Below are 27,362 nucleotides of genomic sequence, written 5' to 3'. Positions count from 1 at the left end.
GGCTCACATGGCTCTCTGATGATCCAAGGACATATTATAACATTCATTACAGGGAAAATGGTGTAAATATGATCACACTGGATGGTGGGAAATTGTTAGTTTAAAAAAAATTAACAAAAACTTTGATGTCATACAAACCATGTAAGAATCAAAGATGGCGCAGGATTTCTTCTTCTTTTTCTTAGGGTGCTGCTCAGCAGCAGTGACATCTGTGCTGCCACCTGTGGCCATAAACCACATTACAACAATACTACAGGATAAGATGGTGGTCTACAATGGAAACATCTAAGTGCCTCAAATTTGTACTCAAGTACAGAACCTGTACTTAGTTACATTTCACCACCACCTGTATGCATATTAATATTTACACACAAAACAAATATTAAATCTGTCAGGTCGACCTGTGCATGTCAACAAACTAGCATCAGTGTTTTGTCCTCACAAAAAAATGCACTTTCTAATAGACATTAAAACGAAAACGAACAAAAAAAGACTTTGAGCATCAACTTACCAGCTTTTAAAGGTCGTTTCAACCACTTCTCAAGGTCTTCCTCAGCAGATACACGTGAACATCATGTAGCCTTGTGCAGTCCCTGGAGTGACTTTAGACATGCTGTTTTCTTTAAATAAATCCAATTACATCTGTACATTCTTTATTTTCAGAGCGACGGTTTCAGATGATCTATATGATTTAATTACCTTAACCCTCGTCTTGGGGATGTTTAAGAAACTTACCCCAAAGAAACAATGTCTCACCACACTGCATTTTTTCATATAAAATAAAAGAGAAACTTGTGTACGGTATTCATGTCAGTTATTCACTTTGTGTTGTCACAGATTCACTACAGAAATCTCTTACAATTCATAAGAAGTTCTGCATTCCCAGATGAACTCCACAAAGTCAGTGAGGTAAATCCATAAACGAACATATCCGATTCTGTATTCTGGATCCGCTCTGTGCATCTGAACTTAAGACGTTCTCCTTTCCACCTCTCTGCAGCTTCAGTCGACCTGAACAAGGACAAAGCTTCTTCACGACTATCACATCGTAAATCTGAGCACGCTGAGAATCGATGAGGCGACAGAAACCAGAGCCAAACTCCTCTGGCCACAGCTCAGAGGACGAGAATTCATTATAGAGCAGAAATTATTGTGCATCATTGAGAAGAATAGTCCTCCTACATCATATATATGATTATCACACTACATTCATTTGGCACACATTTGCTTGCTGTCCTTTTCACTCTGCGCTGGCCTGCTCATCAGTGTCAGATGATACTCGACACTGTAATGAGTGATCCACCACACAGTCAATCGTCTATCGATTTACTTATCTATTAATTTGCACCATTATCACCATCTTTTGATTTGTGCCACATAGTGGGGATGAAATGTCAAATGCAAAGTCTGCAGAAATGTGGACTTATGGAAAATGCCTGAGTGAACCCTCATGCACATGATGATTTGACGGTGGGATGGTCCAAATCTCTCACGGGCTCACCATGAACGCACCTCAAAGTCTGTGAGCGTGGACGTTGGGATTGGGCCATCGTATCAGAATCGTTCAGTAGAGCCCACAAACATGCTCAAGAGATTAACTCAGACGACACAACACGAGTTGTTTGCTTTTTTCTTTATTTTTTTGAAGCTTTTTTTTTATATTTAAGATTTTTTCCCTTTTTTCTTGCTATCCCTGCTTTTGGCACTACATACTTAGGGTGACATGTTAGATTGTTTTTAAAACAAACGTCTATTCAAAGCCTTCATCTTGTTGCAAGCAAAGTATGAATACAGCTAATAAAAATAAAGGTTTACATTTTTCCTCCTTACTTTACACATAAAATAAAAACACTTTTTTGGACCCCCTCAAAAATGGGGGTATTAAAATATTTGACATTTGTATCACAAATCAATGTAATGAGACAAAAAATAAAACATAAAAACTGTACAAAAATGATAAAATTCATTTTAAAAATTCCTGTGATCAAATGATGCAAAGAGTACATAAATTTGATTTTGTTTTACGTTACTGACCATAAATCCAATTAAAAGGAGATGCGAGTTCACTTCTTCTGTTGGATAAAATTCAGATTTACTTGATGTCGGACATGTGGGACCAGTGGGAAGTTTGGATTCTGATGAATCACAGAACCTGATGAACGAAGAGAGAAAACAAAAAGTCAGAACAAATGGAGAACTTACGATTCTCTATTTTTCGCAGCAGCAATAAAAAGCTGTTTATCGTGTCTGACCTTGGGTCACGAAGGGTTTGTTCGGCTGGTAGCCTCCGTTGCCCTGCTGGATGAAGTTCTGGGGCATCCGGTAGGGCCAAGACGGAGACAGGGCGTACTGTGGTGCTTTATTGTGCTCCCATAAGCGAGAGGCTTGGCTCACACCTACAAACTGGGCAGGGTGGCCTGACTCTGTAGAGACAACAACAAACATATTCACTAAGACGACAAAGTTCAACAGAATCTAATAACAAAAAGATGTAAGGAACCATTACCCACATTTAACCCTTTACTATCTGAAATGAATATGTTTAAAAATCATTTTAAAAGAGCAACTTAACTGTTTTTTAATCAGATACTCAAGTTATTATTTGAGAGTGGGGAAAAAAGAAAAACACAAAATCATCTGTTGAAATTTAAATTTCTCTGTAAAGGTGCGACAGGCAGGGACATTCCTAAAAACCAACGACCTTCTGTTTGCTGACTTAAAAACACAACGGCCTGAAATGTTAGCTCGAGGCAGTGGAGGCAAATCAAAGATAACAAGATAAAAACTTTCTCGATGTCAACCGCCTAAAACCCTCACAGCTCGAGAAACAACACTTGAGATCGAAAGTTGAGTGACCTTGAAAATACATTCATTTCTACTTTTGTACTCTGGCAAGACAAGACAAGTAAAACTTAAATGTTGTGAAAACTGATGAAATGTGATTTCTGTGTGTTGACAGGAGGGTGTGGTCCAGACTGGTTTAAACATGATGTTATTTTGTACTTCAGACGGACCATGTACAGTAAAATCACAGACCTCCTTTAAAAAATATTATTTGATTTTCTCTGGAAAGCAGCAAAGAATAAAATGTCTCTACATGTAACTTAACCTCAATTACATTTGTATTCCAATGTTGAGAAACAGGAAGACAAAGACAGAGACACACACGCGCGCACACACACAGACGTGCCACCACACTTCACCCAGTGAATACCTGACTTGACCACAGTGCCATTGCCCATGAGTGACCCAGGTTGTGCCAAGTGGTTGTGCCAGTGTCCGTCCCGTCCTGGCCCACCGATGCCCAGCTGTCTCCCCGCCGGCTGGGCGAAGATGATGCTGGGGTCGTTCAGGTTCATGGGGCTGGGGTTGCCCCCAGAGCTGGTGGGACTCCCGTTCCCCGATGCTGAACGCAGGGCGAATTTAAGGCCGGGCGGGGAGGGGGCGGTTTGAGAGGACGTGGTGAGCACTGGCCCGTGGATGGGCCAGGAGGTGGAAGGGAGGTGGACCGGGTGATGAGGCTTCCCCTGGGAGTTGTGTGACTGGTGCTGGTGGGTGGGAAGAAGCCCCAGTGCGGTGAGCGTCCCTGGGTGGTACTGGCCTTGATGAGATGCCGGGAAGCTGAAAAGAGACAGGGGGACCTGGGGATGTGCAGGCTGCTTCAGGGGACCAACAGAACTGGTCTTGCTGTGGGAGGGCTGAGGGGAACTGGAGGACTGGGACGAACTCTGAGGGACAGCTGCAGGCTGGGGGGAGTAGGGCGGAGTCTGCCGACTATCGGACTATAAAGAAGAAAACAAAAAAAACAAATCAGTCATACTTCTATTCAAATATTCATTCACTCAACTGGCAAAATATAATCAGATTCTGATTTTCAGACTGTGGTTAATGTGCAGCATCAACACAGGTTTAAAGGGTTTATTTGCCCACATTACAAGATATCACTGGAAGCAAACAAAGAACTATTTAATATGACGAACTTCCGTCTATTGACTGGTGCGTCGATTTTTAAATCTCAACTGAAGAAACCAAAAAAGTGTTCCCACTGTCAATCACTTGTTTCCATCAAATTATTTTCATACACATATGGAAGTATAACATTAGAAAAGGCTGATGGAAGCAGCAAAATCCAAATATGATCCTGACATGACGGACTTTTAATTCACATTACTGATCAGCAGTTTCCACTCCTCGTGAGGAAGAAGCAGCCGTTTCTACCATTTCTGCGCTTTTAAGGATATTCTCATAAAACCGAACCAGTTTATGCACGTGTGGCTGATGTGCATTTCCTTTTCTTCTAAAGTTTGCTTCAAATTCGCCTGACAATTAGATGGAACCACGGCTGATAACATTTCAGTTTGTTTGTTTTTTGGGTGAACCGACACAGTTGTAATGTTTAACTGTTGTACTCACACATTCAGAGGGCTGCCTGGTTCTTCCAGGACAGTCTGCAGGTGTCTGGGGAATGGGGATGGACTGGGAGCTCACTATGGTTCGTACTGTGTGAGGAGCTGGGGAAGAATAAGACCACATAATAAACACCCCTGATGGTCTGAATATATGTTGTCAAGACACTGAACCAAAGTTTACAATTTAATGTTTCAACATATGTGTACAAGTGAGAATAACAGAAATACTATCAAGAATATCATGAAGAAATATTTCACGTCTCTTCAATCTGGGGATACCTGGTGCTCCGACGGTCCTCTGTTTGAGGTGGCGGTATTCGGGACAGTCCCTACGTACGTGACCCATGTCCCCACACTGGAAACAACGCCTGTCCTTCGGCTCCCGCTCCTCCTCTTTAATGTCCTCGTCCTTGTCATTTTCCTTCTTCTTAATCCTGGCAGGGAACAAGTTCAGGACACAACAAGAGGGTGAACAAACAATAAACATTCAGCACAAACACACATTAATGAGCAAACACAAAGAAACATTACAATGCTACAGGCTCTCCAAAATAAGAAAAATAGACATTGTTTCCTTTAAAAATACCTTCAAATGTCAAGACATAGTTAGATTCATACAGAAGTCTCGCAAAAACAATGATTTTAATGAGGAAAATAACGATTTTGCCACAATTCCTGAATATAGAAACAATGCTACTGTGAAACAAGGCTAAAATTAAGATTTTTTATACCTTTAAAAACACCACCTATAGAGCAGCTTAGCCTAACTGTGTTAGCCTAACTTACCCTGTATGTCCCTCAGCTGCAGCCTCAGGAGTCACTCTTTCACTGTGCCTGGCCTACTCCTTTCTTTTCTTCTCTGATCAACTCTCCACTGCCATCTGTTCATTGTTCTCACTTTGATAGTTGAAATCTATAAGTTCACCTGTTCCTCTTCCTGTATCCCTCTTGTAACTTTCTCAAGGCGTTGCTGATATTCAACGGCCTAATTCTTTACGTTTGTGTATTTTTGGGTCATTGTGTTGGAAGTAGTAATGCGGACAACTTAGACTAAATCATACTCCAGATGGTTTTAGCTGATGCATGTCCAAATTGCTGTGATTAAAAAGAGGACAGGAAAATGAATCGCCATCATTGTGTTTCGATTCACAGCTGCTGTATGATGGAAACACTCACGTTTAAGTTTACCAACTAGCTCTTACTTAAATGACTATCCACTCTGCAGTCAGGAGGCATCCGTTTTAACATTACCGTGTCACATTACCGTGTGGCAACTACATCACAACTGTAACCGTAATGGATTTGGTGTATAAAACATCATTACTGTGGACAGTGATGCTTTAAACAAATGTTCAGATACATTTGAATAAACTGTTTTACACTGCGAGAGAACAACAAAGCAGGAGTTATACGAATCTGTGACATATTTATTATTTCTCAGCAGCGTCTGTTAGTTTTTCTTGGAACTCTAATTCGCTGAGAGAAATGTTTTGATGAACCACGAGGGGACAACCTGCGTCTCTTCGGGCAGTCCTTCATGTAATGTCCGATCTTCCCGCAGATCCTGCAGCATCTGTCGTTGGGCGCCAACTCGCCGTCTGTCAACACCTTCGAGTCAAAGAAGTAGTCCTGCAGCAGAGCACGACAGAAATAGCAGATAGTTAAGACGGATTCCTCAGGAGACGCAACAGACAGCGTTCAAATTTTGAATCTTTTGTACAACTTGGTTGAGTCATGAGGGACGTACCACTTCAGAGCCGGGGACGGGGTAGAACGGGGTACCAAACAACTTTCTGCCGTTTATAAACGCCTTCATGATGAAGTTTGTCACTGGAGGAAGCCAAGAAGGAACAATGATACGTTTAGAGGCGGCTGCAATCACATCATCAGCAACAGAGTGCACAGGCTTAGTTTTACACAACGTGACATGAACTCCCTGCTTTTTTATTCAAATATCTAACAGACATAAACTGATGAAAAGCCTCAGCTGTCAAAGAGCAAATGCCTGCAGTAATGGAAGAAAACACTTCTGACTCATTACCACAAGAAAATATTTATTTGCTCTAACTAGGCCTGAAACCAGAAAATATTCACATTTAAGAATATGGACTACTTTCCTTAAAAAATTACTCAAACCGATTAATCAATTGTCAAAATAGTTGCTGATTAATAATTGATCAACGGATGAATTATTGGAGCTCTAGCTAGTTATTCTATTTAATAAAACAAAAAGAAAACTTTATACCAGGACCTAAGCACTTACTTTTGCGGGAAACTCCAGCACCAAGATTATGATTCAAATCAAAGGGATCTGAGGAGAACAAACAGATGAGTGAGTAGACGATAAGACACTGACTGAAATGTAAAGAAGCAGGTAAAAACAGAGGCATGAGCAGATCTGTGTGAGCACCTTCTATAGCAATGCATTTACTGGTCCACTGTTTCTCAAAGGTGGTGAGGCGTTTCCTCTGACGGATGCTGATGACATGTTCTTTGAAGTCAAACTCTTCTGTGTAAAAGCGCAGCAGCCCCAACCACAGCTCTCCCACTGACTCTGTGTTCGGCTGCAGCTCGGACAGAAGCCGGCGCTGTGAAGACAAAACAAACACACTCGGTACCTTTTCAATTCTGCAACAGAGGAGGATATGACGGGAGTAACATTTGGACTACATTTAGACACTGTCCAAAGATACGACACTGCTCCAAGTTCAAAGACACCTGTTTCATTGAACTCACCAGATCATCAAGGTCATCGCAAAAGAAAGCATTCCAGCCGTCAACCATCCGCTGGGGAACAGTCGTCCCATCAAAGATCTAAAACGACATCATAATGAGCTGTTCATTTCATTCAAAGCTAAGCACTCCCTTATATTTCAGGCAGAGCTCATTTGTTCTGAGTTTAAATTTATGGTCATTAATCAGTGACCGATACCTCCTGCAGGACAGGAATGACTGGCGGCTGCCTCTGCTGCAGGAAGTAGAGCACCATCAGGATGTAAGCGTAGGACGAGAGGCTTCCTCTGGACGCATCCCCAATGTCGCAGCGCTGTGAGCACAGAGGGACGTTAGTCACACAGCAAGAGGCAACATGGGAACACTTCACAAACATCCTAAGTGAAGAGTATCTTCACCTTAGCGAAGACCTTCATCGTGTATCCCAGGAATTGCACTCGTGGATCCAGCGCTGCATACGTAGCCAGCATCCTAGTGTTGTGTTGAGCCTACAGAGACAACGCGTCCGAAGCAATTCATTCAGCCATTTCAATAAAAAAGGCACGTCTAAGCATTTTATAGAACAGTGAAGGCAGGTTCTGCTAACACTCACCAGGGTGTTATAAAGGCTAATATCTCCCTCCAGACCGCTCTGTCTGTGTTCAAACTTCACAATAGGCACTTTAGCTGTTGTGATAGGCAAGATGTTCCTCAGACCTGTGATGTCAGCGTAAAAAACTGTCAGATTCAGTCCTTGACACAGAGATATAGACAGATAAATGATTATTAGTAAAACAATCATTCACCTGTATGCTTCTTGAGCACTTTTGCAAGCCCTTCAATGATCTCTTTGCAGTTCAGCCTCTGTTCAGACAGATCAGAAATGTTATGTAAGACTGAAAAGAATTTATACGAGTCACTAAATGTCAGTCCCAGCGAGGGAGCGCGAGTTGCATAAAACATTGGTATGCCTGTTCAGTCCACCTACCTCTGCAGTCTCATGACCCTCCAGAGTCATGCAGATGTCAAGGTCACTGTCGCGGAAGCCGAAGCCGTTCTTGGAGGAGCCAAACAAGCAGAGCTGAGCTTTATCTGTGGATTCACACACACAGGAAGGAATTTTAATGATCAGAGATTCTCAAATAAAAACTGGCTTCTAAAATAACAGCCAGTCTGTTGACAATCTGGGTAAAGTAAAGAAACAACAGACATGTTATATTCACCACACTGTTGCCTAGTTCGTCTTTAAAATAAATACTGTTCTCACTGTCTAATTTATATATTCTGATCGATTCTACTTAATTAAACCTAGCAATTCCAGCGGTTGTTTAACAATAAGTGACTTCCAGTGTCCCGTGAACTGTGTGAAGGCTTTAACTTGAAATGCACAGAGGAAGCATCAAATTTGTATAAACAGAAGACAACAACAACAGCAATTATCTGAGAGTTTATGCTCAATAATCACCATTGTACTCCTTCCTTATAAACCTCTCCAGGCCAGCGAGGATCTGCTCCCTCTTCTGCTGCTCAGCATGAGTAGGTGACAGCTCATCTACAAACAGCAGAACAGAAATGTAGTCACACAGAGATGTAATGGTTAGTCGACTGATCGATTAGTTAATTTAAACTAAAGGATTCACGCGTGATAAATAGTTGCAGAATAATTCTAAGCAATTTGACACCAAACATACAAACATTTCATTGTTTGAAATGTGGAAATTTGCCACTTTGCACTCTGATCTTCTTGGTGTGGTTATACTGTAGACCTTCTAGAATAGAATAACGTGAAAGAAAACTTACAGTAGCACAACTTGCAGAGCCCATCGAGGATATCCCTGAAGCGGTCGTTCATAGGAGGAAGAGGCTTCAGCTCGATCTTCTTAAAGTCTTCAGGACACTCATCCTTCAGGTGACCATCGCGTTTGCAGATGCTGCACACAACAGTTGGAGGCTGGAACCAAAAAAAGTTCAAAGAACATAAATTAAATGAGCAATAAGAACATGACAGCCTTCACCACCACAAAGGAAGTGCAAGATAATGGCATAAATAAAAGCTCCAAAATTTTGCAACTACCGTGTCCTGCTTACATCACTGTTACAAAACATTTCTGTGGGGCAATGTCCCGTGTTGCAAAAGCTGAAATAATATGAATGGCTGTGTGATGTTCTTTACCAACCCCTGAGGTTTGTCATCACATGTCAACAAACCAATAACGACCCTTCCTAAATGTAAACATCCCATCATGAAACAATGACGACAGGTGAGATGATGCTCCTTTATGTTATACCTTCTTCTTTTTTTCAAATTGGCTTTATAACACACAACTCAGAAGATATATATCACACTATAAACAGACAAGATTTGGTATTTTTAAGATATTTGACCATTGCTAAAGTAAAAACTATTACTTATATTTTTCCATTAAAATATCTGAAAAATGTATGAAAACATGTAAACAAAGGGTGAACACCATGATTACCTTCCCACCAGTGAAAATCATCCTATCGAACACATAGTGCAGATCTTCTGATGCAACAGGTCCATCCTTGTCTGAAACACTGCTTTCTTCTTCTTCATCTTCATCTTCTTCTTCCTCCTCCTCATCCTCTTCCTCCTCCTCCTCCTCTTCCTCTTCCCCCTCCTTGTCACTGTCCAGCAGTCCGTTGGGGGATAAGGAAGTTCTGTTCCTCTCACTGAGATCCATGTCCATGAGGCTGGCATCCAAAGTTTTCTCATCCTTCTTCGTGGACAGATCTGACCCATCTTCATCATCGGTGTCAGACTCCTCGTCCTCCTTCAGCCCGTGGCGGCCCCTTTGAGCACCCTGGCTTTTTTCACCTTTCCCGTCGTCTTCTTCCTTGTTCACCAGCGCAGCCTCCCTCCTCTCCACTTCCTCCAATTTTGCACCTTGCTTGCTTGCCTTCTTGCGTTTCTGGCGCCCCCCCGTGCCCTTTCTCTGCGGGCAAGCAAAGTATTTGTAGGCCGTACGGAAGCGCTCCTGGATGTACTCAAACACCATTTGGCTGTTCAAGCTTCGTGCAACGTTCCTCTTCAAGGCAAAAGGATCTAAAAACAGAAGAGAGAGACACACTGTGTGAATTTCTGATATTTCTCCAGAGCTGTATGATGAATTTTCCGACTGAGTGGTTTTTTACCTTCAATAGCGAGCCTGCGACGTGGCCAGTTCTTTACCTCCCTAGAGAGGAGCTCCTTCAAGCGGATGCTGATGATGTACTCTTCAAGAGCAAATTCCAGTGTGTAGAAACGCAAGAGCTCCAACCACAACTGGCCCAGTGACACACCTTTACCCAGGTCCAAGGTCAGGCGGGTCTTTAAAGTGACACAGGAGTTGTTAAAAGCAGTAACACAACACTTTCCTCAATATAAGTTTAGCTCTGAATCAAAGGCAACGTTAATTGTTCTATCAATATGATGCTGTAGTGACACTTACCAAGCCTTCTGAATAATGGCCTTCATCAGGTTTTTTCTGATCTTGTTTAGGTCGGCCTTCTCCTCTGGCCTCGTTGCGGTTCTCCCCTCGTCCGTCCGTGGAGCTCGGAGGTCTGCGCTCCCACCGGACAAATGTGTCCAACGTGATTCCAGTTAGATGATACTCATCCACACGCTTCACATCAAAGCCTTCGATCTGAACGAGGAGAATGAAGTCAAACACAACAGAGGGAAAATAGCTGTAAGCAAAGATATGACTTTTTATAGGATATGAATTTTGAAGCTGCTTTTACACGTTTTAATGTTGTATTGTCATGTTATTGGTGGTGGGACTGGAGGACTGGCTATGTGTTGTCAACTCGCAGCTTGTCATCGATTGGATCAGCGTTTAACTTGACAAGTAAAATTATTTAATTGCCAATAGGTATATTGTCCAAAAGTTTGAGAATAAGGCTCATATTAGGAAAAAAATGATTTGTGTTTTTAGATACATTATCTTTTTTATTATCTGCCTCAGTTTATAATAAAGGAATGTTTTTTAACAGTGTTTAATCACTATGTAAAATAAAAATGAGGACAGAGCTACAGCCCAAAGACAATCATAGCAAGTGCTTATGTTCATCTAAAAAAAATGATGCACACAAGCCAGCAGGACAGTTACAGAGTTGCTCCCCGATGGTCGTGTTTCTATCTCAACAAGATGTGGTCTAAAAGGCATTCTGGGCTTTTACCGACAGACATGATAGACTCGAACAGAAACGTGCAAAGAAGGAAGACAGAGTTCTCCTGGATAAACAACTCTGTGATTGCATGGTACTCCAAGATAAATGTTCTACATCACTGCATCTGCAGGTTTGTCATCAGCCTGGTGTCAAGTTATGCTTTTAACGTGTAACTGCTGCCAATTTTAAGTACATCTTTCTATTCTTCACAGTGTGATCACACAGTTTATCACATGATCATCTCTCTGCAAGCACCTCGTGGCACAAATAGCCTGAAGTTCTGAAGAAAATAATCTTCACCTCAAAGAAGAAAAAAACATGTTCCCACCTACACTTGTCTAAACATTGCAGAGGAGTTCTTCCTGCTGGTAAATGCTATGCAGTAAAAATACAACGTCTACTTTATTTCTAACAGTCAGGAATGATAAATACAATCTCAGTTAAATGGGTTCTTTTATATCTTCATGCAACTATGAACATGAATTTTACATCTTCAAGAAATTAATGATTTGTAGCAGCTTCACATAATGTTCCTCAGTATTATGCAAATACATGCAGCATAGTGCTAAAAAAAAAAAAATCTAGATCATCTTAATAACAGTGGAAGGATGATTTTTCACTTGTGTCTCTCTCGAGTTAATGTGCCTCCTCTAAATAAGACGGAGATGTATCAACATCCTGTGTTTCCAAACACAGACTTGAGCTGCGTGGGAGTCTTTTTCGCAAAACATGACACAAGACGCAGATGAAGAATGTGGGTCATCCTGTGCATTATATAAAATGGGCACACACTGCTTTGCATCAAGAGGTGACAGTGTATATATATTATAAAAGACTGAAAAATGCCCCACAAATAATTCAGGAGTACACAGGTTGGCACAGATAAATGGATTTCCATGCATTTATCAGCATTACCACTTCTCATTCACTTATTACGTTTAAATAATTATGTTTATACTCCCATAAACAAGATGTCATAAATGAGCAAATCTGTATTTGTTGCAGAGACATGAGCAGTTTTCGAGAATCATATTTCTTCTTTTAGAATCTGTACAACGAGGCTCTGGGTTGAATTTGTCTGAAGGAAAGTGGATCTTACAAGTTCTTTTTACAGGTGATGCTAAAATATTTCATTACGCTGGCTTTGTTTTTTTAACTTCAACCAAAAAATGGCAGCCTAATGCCACCGCAGTGTTATTTTAGATAGCATGCTGGGCTCCAGAAGCAAAAGAGGTGAGACATCTATTGTGATGTATAAGTCGTCGGACAACAGTTTCTTAACAATGGGAATAATATGGCTATAGATGGTATACGGAGGTTGATCTCATGCTCTCAACCTCGTGTTGTCAACCAAATTTGCAGACATTTTCAGTAGCCGTTTCACTTCTTTGAGTTAGCTGCTAACTGCGGCTAGCTGCTTTTAAATCTACTGGTTGTGGATCGCACACATACCGTGTTAACAAAGGTCAGACCCCTGTGTCGTCCTGCCTCTACACAGGCTCATTCTTTTCAGACAGACATCAGTAGGGCTCAGAGGTGGAACAACAATGACCCCTCATTCCATCTTCATACCTTTTTTGCAGAATGGCGCTGCAGAATAAAGGCTCAACATTCCCACCTTGAACAGGCTGTGTAAAGGGGCCTCCCAAAAAAGGTTTGGGTGTACAGGTTATATGCACAGTAATTTCAATGACAACAACTGTCTTTATCATTACATGAGTTGTTTAAAATAGGTCTCTGTACTTCATGTGTTTACAAAAGGATCGACAGGAGAGCGCCCTCGGCGGCAGCAGGGTTAAGGTGCCAACCACGAACCCTTTTCTCAGCTCTTTTCCAGTGAGAGTGGATAAGACAGAAAAACATTTGACCTACCCAACGGCCCAAGTAGACCGGGAGGATTGGCTCTTTCCTCTGCTGCAGAAAGAAGATGACCATGAGGGCGAAGGAGTATGAGGGGATGCCACCTTCAGCCTGGCAGTCGATGTGACACAGCTACAGAGACAAATATGCAAGAAAAGAAATGCTTTCAATTTCGAATGCATTATCGACTTAAGCGAAACTGTAAAACTCAATTGGATTTGTTCAATGAATACATGAATTTAAATGATAAGTCCATTACAAAGAACAACATATTAGATTTTCCATTTTCAGCATCTGGACAAACAGGTGATATGGCTTGTTTGTGCAGAGATAGACCTCTGACTTTATTTAACAAGAAAAACCTGAACACACATACACAGCCATTACAAAGTATTTATTTCTGGTCTGTCAGTTTTTATAACTAATATGTCCAATATCAGTACATAACTTTTAGACTGAGGGGCTGGTAATTAGTAATTAACATAGCTAAAATTAAAAAATAACTCAACACTGAAACCCATTAGAAGATCTTTCTCATTTCTTCCTTGAACGGAGGGGTTGGTATCAGCTACAGCCTTACCCTTGCCCAGTAGCGGAAGGCCAGCACCAGCGGAACCAATCTAGGCTCCAGTTTACCCAGGGCTGCCAGGTGATTGGTGGTGAGACAAGCGACGTCATTACCTGCGCTCACTTTACACATCAGGCCACTGCACAGAAACACAGGTGAAAAATCAATAAATATATGATAAATATATATACGTTGGTGCCAGACAGTAAATTAGTGCTGGATTTGCAGGCCACAAAGGTCAGGCAAGTAGGAGCCGATATGTGCTGTAATAATGTGAAGTTAAATAAGAGATGAGACATCATTTAACATAATCATAACATTTCCTTCCTCTGATCATCAGTGTAAAGTCACAAATATTTAAAAATAAGATGATAACTGCACACTAAAAAACTTTTACTAACAGCGATGCACTGATTGTGAGATTCTGGGTTGATGGCCAATTTTAAAATAACAATTTGGCCGATAGCCGTAACCCTAACCCGTCAATACTGATGTTTTTTGCTGTTGTTTATTTGTTTATGTCCCCTTTTATTCTCCCTGTTGTGCCAGGGAAATACATAACCAAACTGTTTTAAAAAGTCATTCAGCCCCTCATTACACTATCTTTGAAAGAGCACAAACTCGAGAACACAAATGTATAAAAATCTTTTAATATAACCTCCCTTCACATTAAAAGGCCTTTTGAGCCCGCTAAACAACTACCAAAGCAATTCTAAGAATTTTTCAGAGCTTACATAGTTTTACAAACTGATGGCAGGGAGCCAATACCCCATGAATGTGCCAGCACAAAATTGATGCGAGACCACAGATAAACAGTGGCCACTGCCATCAGTGAATGTTGTCTTACTTGCCGATAGGCAGCAGTCAACAAGGCCAATATCAATGTTTGTCTGATAAATCAGTGCATCCCTAATAACTACATTAAACCTAAACTCCCTCTCTAGACAAACAATTTAAACATCAATGAGAGTAAAGTGACAAAAATATATATACACACAGATAAAAAAAATATTTAAAAAACTGCATTTGTGCATTTAATCCAACACTCACCTGCAAACATCCCGACAGAACACGGCAGGAACTTTGGCATGAAAATCTGACTCAACCTCTGAAAATTCAGCTGGAGAGGAGAGGAGAAAAACAAAAACACAGGAAATGTCCTTGAGGAAAGTTGCACAAACCCAATTTCATTGCAGGACTTTTACATAAAAGCTGAACCACACAAAGTAGAATTACTCCAAGACCAAAGCAGATGAGGTATTTCTAAGTAATGCTGTTCTTGTCCTGTTCTCAGTGTAATTTGAATATTCAATCAAACGTGAAGCAACAAGGCCAAACTAATACCTCCAGACAAACCAGAGCAGTGGGCTTATGCAACAATAAATCGCGTCAAAACTTCAGAGAAAATGTACAATGCACCAAGCAAAACTTACGGGTGTTCTTGAGGATTTCCAGCACTTGAATCAAGACCTCAGGTTGTGTCATCTGAACAGACAAAAATAATTAGAACAAGTGAGACCAGCAGCTATAAGGCCAGATGTTAGTGCTGATTTACAGTGCCCTCTATGTTTTTAGAGAACATTCATGAGTATTTCATAAAATAGCAGAGGCAGCCTTACTGAGGAAGGGTGGGTGACATCAATGTTGATATCGCTCGTTTTGAAGGCAAATCGGGTAAGACATGAACCATAGAGACGGAGAGCACAAGCTGTAAAACCAAAGAAAGCGTATTAGATTTTACTGTGATTATACAATATATGCATTAAAACTTTAACTCAGAAGGTTTATATTATAAACCAGGCTGAGCGACATCATAGCATACAACCTGAGAGGTGCTTCTTGATGATCTCCTCCATCCTGATGACCACGGCCTTCCGAACCTCAAAGTCCTCCTCTGAGATCCCGTGCTGCCTGGCTGTTTCTCGGACGGACGCGTCCACGGCCCTGAGCTGGGCAGCGGAGGCGGGCGGCAGGGCACGCAGCTCGTTCTCCTCCTGTTTTTCCTGATACACCGGAGCCAGAATGTAAACAACAAAATTCAAAACCCTTTCTTTCTTCATTTCTTCAACAAAGCATACAGGGACGAGTGAAGACACAAACTTTAAATTCCCATACCATTATGTTCTTCTTGTGTCTCTTCTCTTTGATGTGTTTGTGTGCTCCTTGTATGTTCTCAATGTGCACAGAACAGAGCTTGCATAAGTATTGATAGTTTGGGTACTCGGGGGACTGCTGTGAAAACAAAGACAGAGGCAAAAGCAATCAGTTTATCCATGTTTTCTATACATGTCGTTTTATCCTCCACTTGATCATAATCGCAACCATGAAGTCCACCTGCCTACCAAAAAAATACACCTTTTCTGAATAAGTTCTCACGAAGCTAACATTTAACTCTGATGAATGACTGATCAGCTCCGAGAGAAGGAAAAGGAGAAGCCAGAGGAAGATGTTAGCGGTGTCCGCTGCTACTACTAACCGACATGACAGAATAAATTACAACTTTTTTAAAATTCCTGAAGACCTGTCTCAGTTTATCTCTCATAGCTGGCCAATGCAAGTGCTTTTGTTTTTTCTTCTTCTCCTCCTCCTCCTCATACTTCTTCAAACAACTGGTCCTGTTTTTAGTTCGGGACCTCAATGTCTTCTACTCTGTTTATTACACATTTATTCGCTACAAACCAGCTGATGGAAACACCCAACTCATACATTTTCTTTTCATTCAAAAAAATGTGCTCAACATTTGCTGAACAATTACATGGAAACATGGCTACAGTGCATCTGTAACTAAATATCATCCATTGATCTGTTTTCATTCTATCAAACTATCCATCTATTACAGATCCGTCATGACTGGATTGTTTCCTTACTTTCAACAGTCGGTGGATGTAGTCTCTGTAGAGGCGCTCCTCTGCCTGCCGGAGGCCCAGCTGTTGCTCTGTCAGCGGTCCTTCCTCCACAGTGGGCCTCACCTCTCTGCCCTCTTGAACAGACTGATGCATCAGTGCTGCAGCTTTCACCCCTACAAACAACAAAGACTGAGCAGTTTACCAGAGACCCTTTTGGTGGAGAAGATCATCTCAGGGAAAACATCTTACAAACTCACCATGGGACCTTTCCTTTGTTGGAGCTACAGTGGAGCTCCTGGCCTGTTCTGTGAGGCCTCTCTCAGGTGTACCAGGGACTGCAGGAGAGCTGGTCCCTCTGTTTGCTGAGGGGCTGCTGTCAGCAGAAAGAGATGCCCTGAAGTCAGGAGCCTGTGCCACCAGCTGCTGTTGCGAGCTTGACACTTTTCCTTTCCCTCTCTCCCCAGAACTCGTTCTTCCAGTCAGTCTTGTCAGCCTGGAGGGCCGTCCTCTTCTCTTGTCCTGGGGGATATCTGTGAAAGTTTTGCCTGGCCCGCGGCTTCCTATATTATGTTCATCCTTTGCTGCAGCGAGGTGTTCTTGTCTGCGGGGTGCAGACTTGGTACCGTCTCTCTGGGCAGGAGTGTCTTTATTTGACTTCTCGCTGGACAAAGGTTTTGCTCCTCTGGGCTGAGACTGTTTGCCTGATTTTACTGGACTTCTGGACTCATCCATCCCTCCTGTCCTGCTGCTCTTGTCCCTGGTGGAGTCAACACCACGGTGAGGATGACCGGGGACAAAGGCCACCTAAAGTCTAGGTAAAATAGGGATGAGAAATCATAGCTTTCAGTCGAAATAACAAAACAACTTCACAAAAACCATTGTGATAGCCTGTTGTATCTTGTTTTACCATTCAGGTGAGATCAAATGACCAAACACATACTCCAACTTAATTTGCATTTCACTTCCTAGGACTTATATACGTTTCTAAAAGTATAGAAATTAATCAACAAACAAAGAGGAATATTAATTCTTTAACAAGCAAACAAAGAAAAAGAAAATGGAGACGTGGTTTTACACTACACATCAACTCAGTTAACTAAAATGTTTCAAAAGTCACTATCAGAATATTGACTATATGAATACTAAAGTTTCTACTTAATGTTATACTACAGATTTTACACTTACACAGTATTGATGCAGCTTTTGAGTTTATTATTAAAATGAAAACAAAGCTTGAAAATTGACTTTTTTGACTTGTGACGTGAAATAAACATTCGAAATACAGATAACATTCTCTTGATTTGTGTGCGACAAATAATATAAAACAAAAAAGATGACAAGACGTTTTCATCTCTTTGTCTTTGATCCTGAAGCCAGAGAAGTAAGAGCCATTTAACTTTAGTACTTAAAAAAAGTTGCCTTGGTTTGTAGAGGAATTTGTTCTTTTTCTTGTGGACAGGACATGGAAAAGTTTCATCTCCACATCATTACTAACTGTCTGTGTGTGTCAAAATGTTTCCCAAGTCAGCGCAAAATATAAAAGAGGGAAAAAATGTTTTGATTAATCACAAAATCACAAATCAATCCAAGTACATTTTTCACAGGATAAATCCCATGTAGTATTATACAGGGTTGGTTTATTTTCACTTCATTAGTTGATATGCCTTTTATTTTATCCATTAACAAATGAATTAAAGTATCCGACAAAACAATGAATAAAAAGTTCCATCAGAGTTTCCTATATTTCAAGGTGATGTCATCAAATTGCTTGTTTTGTCACCAACTCGAGGTCTTAAACAAATAGACAATAAATTATCAAAATAGTCACAGATTAAGGTCCTGTCCATTGATTAATATTCTAGATTCTAGAGTAGATTATCAGACAATGACAGCAGAGCAGTAATAACAGATTCCAGGTTAAAATAAAAGGTATATGGGTGGGTTTTAAACCGAAAATAAAAAAATCTAGATTGATATTTATGGGTCCACAACTGCAGGAAACAGCATCACTGTACTCAGTTGTTAGTAGTAGCACAGAGTATGTAAACGTTCAAGCTATTATCTGTAAGATAGAGATATATTTTAATCATACAAACTATGGAATGAGGGGCAAGTCTCTGATACAGGTGGGAATCACAGAGTAACTCATGACACCATACTGGCTGATATGAAAACTTTTTGATTGTAAACAACACAGTGCAGAAAACGATGCTTGGGCTGATTAAGAATTCAAGGGAAGTTCATGGTTTTTGTTCAGTTATATCTTTTTTGACAATAACGTTTATTGTTAAACTGTCAAATATCCTGCCTCCATTACATATTTTGTCACAAGTGTAAGATTACCATATTTTAGGGATCACTGCAGGAAATGTGTGTATATTGGCCGATATAATGATGTCAGAATTGTTTTACTCCCAAATATTTGGCACCAGCCCCAAAAACTGCAAACTTACTGGTTGGGCTCTATATCATTCAAATATAAAAAAGTCATAAACATTCAAACGGTTTGCCGTGGTAGTGGAAAAAACGAATATCACGAAGCAACATTTAACTCTTTCAACGGCTACTTCTACAACTACCTTCTGACAGTTTTTAAGTACTCCTGGGTACAGCAAACCAGGCGTTTTCCCACAGTAAACTGTTGGACTACAAGGTCAGGAAGTGTAGGGATAAAATCACGCATGCACAGTATGGAGCGTTGCTGCTTTAAGTCCCTAATGTTTAAAGGAAGGTTACAACTATGGCTCATGAAATTCTTTTAAAAACTAACAAACTAAAACTAATTAAAAGCCAGTGTGACAACAGATGAACAGGAGTGATGGTAGACCTTTTCTTTGTTCCAATTAAAACGAGGGCTGCACAATATTGTAAAAAAAAATATAATAAATAATTTTAACTTTTTACTGAAAACACTATCAAAATACCGAACAAACTTGTTTTCTTACAGCTGAAGAACAGGATTTGTAGGTCGATGCATCTGTGCAGCACTACGGTACTTCATTCTACTATTGTCCTCTCATTTATTATAACTTAATCAAAACATTGCAGCTATATTGCAATTTTATTAATTAATTATATCTTGATTAACAGGCAGCACTAGTTAAAAACCTCTAAACAGCTCTCTGCTTGAATTGTAACTGACATACACTTAAGAAATATCTGTAAACAGTATATTATCCTTTATGACAGTCCCTTGAACTGGATTGTAATATAGTTTAGAGACAAAAAGAAAAGTTGAGGACTGAATGTGGGGCTCTCATTGGTATTTTTCAATATTTCAAAGGCTAGAGTATTAATCAGTCAATCAAAATAATAATGTACGGATCAATTGAAAATGGTAGTTGAATCCCTAATAGAGTTTCCCATAAAAATCAAAACATTCATACCACTGTATATCATTGAACAAAGGTCTTATATGAATCTCTTGGGATATAATAAGTAAAACGACAGCGGTGTTGAATGACCCTGTAAACACAAACACAGAGCCACAGCAGGCAGTGCAGCGCTGGTACCGATGCTGAGTCGAAGTCTGTTTTCTGTGAATCCCGTACCGCCACTCTCCCTGGGAGGTGAAAGAAATGAGTTTCGAGTAATGTAAGGTCATAGTTAGGCGGTGCAGAGGAATACTTTCACTTGTGGCTAAAGTTAATGTTTGGTTCAGTTTAGAGAAAAACGAAACTGAGGGAGAAACAGACTCCGATGCAACACCGGGACTCAACGTTAGCTCAACTTCCACAACAGGAACGAAAAGGGGGGTCATCACGCACGCAGATATTATCGACTAAAAGAAATGCTCACCATTTAAACCAAAATGTATTTCCTGTGTTTTAGCAACGACTCGCGTTGACTTCCAGGGGGCTCTTTGCCTGGCCGACTTTGTTGTTAGCTGTCTTCGTAAGCTAACTAGCGTTAGCCGCTGTGCCCGGTCGTCCGGCTGAGCTAGCTAACGGGAAATAAATAATACTGGCACACAGTTGCCACACAGCATCAAGTCATTAAAGACAGAAAAACAACACTTCGACCGCTACAGCGCAGAGGAGCGCGTCTCAACTTACTTTCGAGCTCTAAAGTTGAATCCGGATTATTGTTTAGCTGTCTCTGTCGTTCTGGTCTAAATAATGTTTTTCAAACCCCACGGCCCTGGTCAAAACAGCAACCATTGACGCCATGTTAATACATTACCCCGCTGCATTGTGGGAGTGCCAGTGATGATGAAGAGGGGCGTGTAACGTGCTGCGTTCAACGACGGCTCGGAAACTCTGTACTATAACTACAGGATCCCCCAAGTCTTTTCTTTTCTTTTCTTTTCTTTTTTTTATGGGAAAACAAAATGAAAAACAGATAAACAGGGCTGGGAGGGTTTCTATAAAAATGCATTGAGATGCAGTTTGTAATGACCTCTTTGAAATGTAGTCAGTAACGTAATTCAAGTATCATAGTATGAAAGTAATGTAACTTGAATACTTTCCATCACTTTTGCATTACTCCAATAGTCCTTTTCTTTTCTTTTCTTTGTTTCTTTTATGGAGAATGACATGAAAAACATCACAGATGTGCAGGAAAGTAATCAAGTTACATTACTTTCATAATGTGATACTTGGGTTACGATACTGACTACATTGTTGAAGGGTAATTACTAACTGCATCTGAATGCATTTTTTAAAGAAACTCTCTTAACCCTGTACCTATACCAGCATACAGTAATCCCATTACATGTATTTTGTTACTCCCCAAACTTGCAGATGCATTTAGAATACATTTAGAAAACAATGATAAAACATAACGGAAATAAAACATCTGTATGTGTAACACTTGCATTACAAGCAATTAAACACAATTTTAAGGGTGTTTTTCTACTTGGCTTTGTTCTTCATGGAATTTGCCCTTGCCAGACAATGTTGTCTATATTTGAAGTAAAATAGACTGGGATTTTATTAATGTATTTATTTATGTATTTATTTATCATTCCACATTCCACAACTAGACTTACCACCCTCTAAATTTCCACAAGCAAGGATTTCTCCTTGGGAAAATGATCAAAATATTTATTGGCCTAAGAAGACTCACTATAGACATCTTTTATCCCATGAAGATTATATTCATAAATGTCTTCTGCAGGTTATGAAAAGCAGAGTAATTCCACATGTGTGAGGTAATTCAGAGCTGTCTTGTCTTCTCTCCTTGTGCATCATTACCTGCCCCAAAGATCTGATGTAGACGTGAATGTTTTGAAACCTGATCTTTCGTCATATTTTGCTTCCATTCACTGAAACCAGTGTTTCAGTGAATGGCCATACCATGTTGGGTAATAAGCACCATATCTATTACCCAACATGATAAAACTCATCTCAAGTCTGTGTAACTTTCCTCTGGTTGAGGATGAGACGTAGCCTAAATTCCCCCACAAATGTGACCCAGTTTACTCCTTCTTACAGAGGAGTAGTGTTCAGGTTTTGTTCTGTATTTTTGGCTTGAGTTCGTTTGTTTTCCTCTTGAAGAAGTAGGCCATGGTGTGCATGCCTTCATTTGCCTAATGAGCTCAGAGTGAGAGGTGGAAAAGTTTTTGTTCCAGTTCCAATACAGCTTCAAAATAAAAGCTTCGGGAAGTCCAGCAAACCAAAATAATCCCACACTGGTTGTGATGAAAAGGACTTTCATGGTCGTTCACAAGCTTTAAAAAAAAAACTAGTAGCTTTTTATGGGCCACAGAATGTTATTATATAGCCCATTAATTTAAATCTAAATAAAGTTGGATGTCAGCTGTTGTGCAACCCATGAAAAGCCTTTAAGGATTAAGGATTAAGCATTTAAGGATTTAAAAAAATGCTGTTTTACTACAAAAGAGAAGAAAAGGCTGATGTTGCATTGTGACAAATGTGACTTTGCATAGACAACATACTATTTTATCATTTCGAGACAGCATAATTATGCGATGATAAGACAGAATTTTAAGATACTGAGTCAAAATTAAAATTTTAATGTTGTATCTCATAAAAACATACATACAGTAAATGTATGGGGCACTTAAAGATTTTCATTACAATGACAAATGTGGCCTCATACAGATACAAATAACTAAGTTGATAAATGATAAGACAGATTAGTCTCTCATTGCTGGTCATTCTGTCAATTATTTTCTAGATTGATCCTTCTTTGCTTAGTTGTTTGATTTTGGCCTATAAAATGTCAGAAGAAAAATTTCAATAGGTGTTTGTTTTTTTTAACAAAGACCAAAGTGACGTTCTCAAATGATTTAAATTTTTTACTGACATAGAAGGACTAAAGAAACCTGAAACACTCTCTATTCACATTTGAGAAGCTAATAATGATTGATCAATCATCAAAAATAGTTGGTGATTATTTCAATAGATGACAATTAATCAATTAATGGTTGCAACTCTAGAAAAAAATATACCTTTGTGGTGCATACTGCATAAACATGAGGGATAGTTATTGGAAATTATGAATTTGCTTATTGCAACTATTTGTTTGTTGTTAGTTTTGTTTTTTATTTATGTTAATAAAGAATAGTATTTTTTGTTTGATTATTCTAGATGTTTGCTGTATTTTGACAAGAGTTTGATAGCATTTTCTTTTGCTAGTTATTTGTTAAGTCTTAAGCATTTTGTTTTGTTTTTGTGTTGAGGGCCTGGGAGGGCCTGTGGTAATGTTTTCACCAGAGCAGGAGAGGGTACAGATTTCCTTTGTTCTGTCTGCGTGCTTGCTTTTGGAAACTAAATCACAAAAACCATGAATGGACATTGAACTTCTTTAATATCTGATTACTTTAATTCTTTAAGTTTAATGTAAAGTTTTGGAAAAAAAATCATAGTTTTCTATTTTTTTGAATCAGTGTTATGTATATCTTTTCTCTCATATTTTTTATTTACTTAAGTATCTCCTTTATTTATCTATAAAGCCTATTCATCGTTTATTACTACGTACATTTATGAAAAATCTTATTCTGACGTTACAACCGCAGAAGGACGTTTTTTTTTTCTCGAGGCTTTTATTTTGTAAGTGCCGGCCGGTCCCGGAAGTGTTGTCCTTCCTGTGTGTGGCTTGACTGTCGGAACCGGACGGAGGAGGAGATCCATCCGCAGGAGTTTGGAGAAGTTTCCCCGCTGTCGTGTTGGCAGTCTGACCGTGAAGATGCTCCCCGCAGCGCTCACCGTGCTGCTGACTGTCTTCAGCCTCGCCGAGAGCAAACACAAAGACTTTTACAGCTTTAAAGTGGTGAACAGCAGGGGCAAGCTGGTGTCCCTGGAAAAGTACCGGGGTTCGGTGAGTTAAGTGGGTCTGAGGAGATGTAGCCTATATAAACGTCGGTGTCTTCACTCTCACCGCATGACTGCATGCTGCATGAATGAATGTCGCTTGTCCATCCGTCCTCTGTCCCACTAACGTTTTGTCTGTAGATGTAATAACATAGTCCTGCTGCGGCGGGTCGGCTCGCTGTGGGCTGCTCGGGATGTCCCGTCATGTCGCCCCGCTAGCCTACGTGGCAAGAGGCCTGCAGAGTCCCTGCAGCTGCAGGAGCTTCATCAGGTTTCATTCAAACCAGGTAGGGATCAGTAGCCCGGGTTAGAGTTAATCTGCCCGCAACAGACTGATGCACAGTGTACCTGTAACTTCTACACATTTTATTTAGGAGACTGAACATACAGGATTTAGGTTGCAGGCAGGTTTCCACTCATGATGCTTTTCTTTATTGCAATCAGCAGTTTGTATAAAAAAGACAAACAACCTGACAGCAAAGTAAAACACAATAAAGAAAATAGTCCCCTGTCTGGTCTCCTGGTTCACAGATGCTCATAATGACCATATCAGTGTGTAATCACACTACTTCAAACATCTCATCCATCTGTCCTTGTGGTTGTGAAGGACTTGGGTCCCGATTAGGATCTACACATTGTACAGAGCTCACATGGAGCTGCTTCATTGAGACACTAGAGGTCAGCACTGACTGAATGCATGTGCTTACTTACTGACAGTGAACGCTGTACACCTGTACTAACAGACTCACCTGTGTTCCTGTGCACCTCTGACCGCTTCATTAACCGAACATGAAACAGGTCAACAACAACAAGCATGACGATGATGGTAAATGTTTTCTTTATCAAACCATGAATATGTGCTTATTCACCTAAAGTAAGGTTACTTTTAAGAGGGAACATGTTTCTAATCCCACGTTTTTATCTCATACGTATTTAATTATGCATCCAGATCAGCTCTGACCGGAGGCATGTAACTGAGTACACTTACTCAAGTACTGTACTTAAGTGCAATTTTGAGGTATTTGTACGGATTGAGTACTTCCATTTTCTGCTACTTCATACTTTCACTCCACTGCAAATATTGTACTTTTTACTCAACTACATGTATTAGATAACTTTAGTTACTAGTTGCAGATTACATGTTGCATCAGAGCAAAAGTAGCACATTTTTAAATTAATTTAATTTATCTGTAATTGGATTAAAAACAAATGAACAAAAAAAACCACCAGATCAGATAATCAGAAAAATGCAGAATATAAGATTTGATAATAAATCCATCAACGCACATACAGTATATACTGTACATGTATATATAAATATATGTATAATTTACTTTTACTTTTGATACTTCAGCGCATTTATTCCCACAAAATTACTTCTGATACTTAAGTACATTTAATATCAGATACTTTAAGACTTTTACTTTTAATCATAGGCTAATTTTGACAAAATTTCACACAAAATTTTTCTTCCAGTGTTTTCCGACGTTGCTGGTCTAATGAGGTTGTCCAATGTCTGTGCAATCAATTCAGTTCTTACTTTGTTTAGCCATCAGTTGTTTTGCTAACATTTTGTGTACACTGAAGACGACTCTCCTATAAACTGAGAGCGTGCACACATTGATATAGAGCACATGAGGAAGGCACTGTCTTTCTGTAGTCTTTGCACTGGAGGGTGCCCAGATCAAGCCCCTCTCAGCTCCTCTCCATCACATATGTTGTTGCTCATGTGTATATTAATCTACATACTTTGTATATCTGTAAACCAATAAAATAAAAAAAACAATACAACATGCTACACGGTAGCTGGCTGGACTTCAATGAGTAGTTGGCACTTATGTAAAGCTTTGCAGGCTGTGCCAGTACACTGATGCCACTGTAGGGTGTAGTTCCATGTGCCGAGGTGAAACAACCTTGAACAATAAGATTAACCCTGGCATGAGAAAACATACTCTTTCCATTCACATGTAGTTACATGTGAGATAAGCCCAAGCGATCAAGCATCTTCTGCATTTCTGTTCTCATTCAGGGAAGCTAACAGCTGTTTACAGCCCCCCAGTTGCTGCTGATTGTTGTTTTGTGACTGTGAGGACTGTAACTGCAGTGTTTTCACAGTGTATTTCTGTGGCTTTAGGTGTCCCTGGTGGTGAACGTAGCCAGTGAATGTGGCTTCACTGAGGAACACTACAAAGACCTGCAGCAGCTCCAGCGGGACTATGGGCCATACCACTTTAATGTGCTGGCCTTCCCTTGCAACCAGTTTGGGCAGCAGGAGCCCGGCAGCGACAAGGAGATCGACAGCTTTGTGCGTCGAGTCTACGGAGTCTCCTTCCCTCTGTTCAGCAAAATCGCTGTTGTGGGACCTGGAGCCAACAATGTGTACAAGTACCTTGTTGGTGAGTGACGTGTGATGTTGTTGGTGCGCTGGACTAAATCAATTTTAGCTTAACTTGTTGGTGAAGGAAAGGCTACTCCCATTCAATTTAATGACAGAATTTAACACGAACAGGCTAACATCAGTGTTAGCTTCTCCATTATTCAAAAAACATTGGTAACTTTTCCAATAGGCTTAAACATCAGTTAGCTTCTTGAACAGTTCTGGTTGGAATATCCTTTCAACCATAATATTACAGTGTTCATGTTGTTTCCCATCTTCAGTGTCATTGCCGTACAAGACAGCAGTGATGCTGCCATTTCTGGCTGTAGTTCGTATTTAGAGCAGAGAACGATAACACTTTAATATGCACTGTTGTCTGAAAGAATGTTTTTACACTGTGAAGGCTTTAACTTATTTTTCTTCTCTCATTCCCTGCAGAGTCTTCTGGAAAAGAGCCTGACTGGAATTTCTGGAAGTATCTAATCGATGTAAACGGCAAAGTGGTGGATGCATGGGGGCCAAAAGTCTCTGTCAAAGAAATCCGAACCAAAATAGCTGATATGGTGCGGCAGATAATCTTGAAGAAGAAAGAAGAGCTTTAACCTCCTGTTGGTCTTTCGTGTTCTGCGATATGAGATTTAAATTTATTGGTACGTGAACCAAAGGGATGAACTGAACACATGAATTTTGCTTGTACAATCAGACATTTGTAGAATAAACCATTCAAGTCAAGTCACACAGTGAAAGCAAATTTTACTTGCTTTCCGAAGCGCACTGATGAAACACCACTATGTTTTTAAAGTCAAAGTCTAGTTTTGTATCAGGCGTATGACAGTTGAAACCGCAGCTTAAAGCCAAAGAGCTGTAAGTCATGTGTATTATGTGTTTTTTATTCTTTTCATTCTCATTGGTTGAATAAAGTTTTACTGTGATGAGAGTGAAACTGTGCTGTTGAGTTCATTTGAAAAGTCTGTGTTGTTTCAAACACCTCTCCCTTTGTGCCTCCTATTGAGGTAAAACGCTTCTCACTGGGATATTGTGTTATTGGCAGTAAGCACACTGAAGAATACTTTGTTTGCAAGAGCATTGAGCAGTGTTTCCAAGCAGGTACTGGGCCATTTGTCATTTAAAACTGGGCTG

General features: G+C 40.2%; 2 protein-coding genes across 4 annotated transcripts; one reads left to right on the top strand and one right to left on the bottom strand.

Annotated features, from left to right (window-relative positions):
- Positions 1-1,618: 1,618 nt before the first annotated feature.
- tut4 (terminal uridylyl transferase 4) lies at positions 1,619-20,758 on the bottom strand. 2 transcript variants are annotated; one of them, XM_084354731.1, is made up of 31 exons: positions 20,624-20,758; positions 20,367-20,531; positions 16,826-17,379; positions 16,590-16,741; positions 15,838-15,954; positions 15,548-15,725; positions 15,342-15,430; positions 15,156-15,207; positions 14,773-14,842; positions 13,735-13,861; positions 13,167-13,286; positions 10,574-10,768; positions 10,278-10,452; positions 9,602-10,188; positions 8,922-9,072; positions 8,587-8,673; positions 8,110-8,213; positions 7,928-7,985; positions 7,735-7,838; positions 7,541-7,630; positions 7,342-7,455; positions 7,146-7,223; positions 6,820-6,997; positions 6,673-6,720; positions 6,157-6,239; positions 5,923-6,038; positions 4,689-4,843; positions 4,414-4,511; positions 3,215-3,782; positions 2,253-2,423; positions 1,619-2,152 (listed from the first exon to the last, which is right to left on the bottom strand). In XM_084354731.1, the coding sequence occupies exons 3-31, from the start codon at positions 17,298-17,300 to the stop codon at positions 2,064-2,066; spliced, it is 4,629 nt and encodes a 1,542-aa protein (XP_084210857.1). In that variant the 5' UTR covers positions 17,301-17,379; positions 20,367-20,531; positions 20,624-20,758; the 3' UTR covers positions 1,619-2,063. The 2 variants fall into 2 exon arrangements, with proteins under 2 accessions (XP_084210857.1, XP_084210856.1); XM_084354730.1 differs by lacking the exon at positions 20,367-20,531.
- Positions 20,759-23,644: 2,886 nt separating this feature from the next.
- On the top strand, positions 23,645-27,153 carry gpx7 (glutathione peroxidase 7). 2 transcript variants are annotated; one of them, XM_084354736.1, is made up of 4 exons: positions 23,767-23,852; positions 23,987-24,132; positions 25,980-26,241; positions 26,661-27,153. In XM_084354736.1, exons 2-4 carry the CDS (start codon positions 24,040-24,042, stop codon positions 26,822-26,824), a joined length of 519 nt encoding a protein of 172 aa, XP_084210862.1. In that variant the 5' UTR covers positions 23,767-23,852; positions 23,987-24,039; the 3' UTR covers positions 26,825-27,153. The 2 variants fall into 2 exon arrangements, with proteins under 2 accessions (XP_084210861.1, XP_084210862.1); XM_084354735.1 differs by lacking the exon at positions 23,987-24,132 and having other exon boundaries at positions 23,645-23,852.
- The last annotated feature ends 209 nt before the right edge of the window (positions 27,154-27,362 follow it).

Source organism: Pagrus pagrus (genome assembly GCF_965226575.1).
Source record: "Pagrus pagrus genome assembly, chromosome: 6".
Lineage (NCBI taxonomy): Eukaryota > Metazoa > Chordata > Actinopteri > Spariformes > Sparidae > Pagrus > Pagrus pagrus.
Note: the sequence above shows the minus strand (reverse complement) of the source record. Positions and strands in the feature narration are given on the sequence as shown.

Bases quoted from the DNA above. Each gene is read 5' to 3' on its own strand.
- tut4 (XM_084354731.1), bottom strand. From the start codon at position 17,300: ATGGATGAGTCCAGAAGTCCAGTAAAATCAGGCAAACAGTCTCAGCCC. The intron at 6,240-6,672 runs GTAAGTGCTTAG...GGCTTCCTCCAG, and splicing joins TGCTGGAGTTTCCCGCAAAA to TGACAAACTTCATCATGAAG. The intron at 4,844-5,922 runs GTTGTCCCCTCG...GTTCCCTGCCAG, and splicing joins GACTGCCCGAAGAGACGCAG to GATTAAGAAGAAGGAAAATG.
- gpx7 (XM_084354735.1), top strand. From the start codon at position 23,721: ATGCTCCCCGCAGCGCTCACCGTGCTGCTGACTGTCTTCAGCCTCGCC. The intron at 23,853-25,979 runs GTGAGTTAAGTG...CTGTGGCTTTAG, and splicing joins TGGAAAAGTACCGGGGTTCG to GTGTCCCTGGTGGTGAACGT. The intron at 26,242-26,660 runs GTGAGTGACGTG...CATTCCCTGCAG, and splicing joins TGTGTACAAGTACCTTGTTG to AGTCTTCTGGAAAAGAGCCT.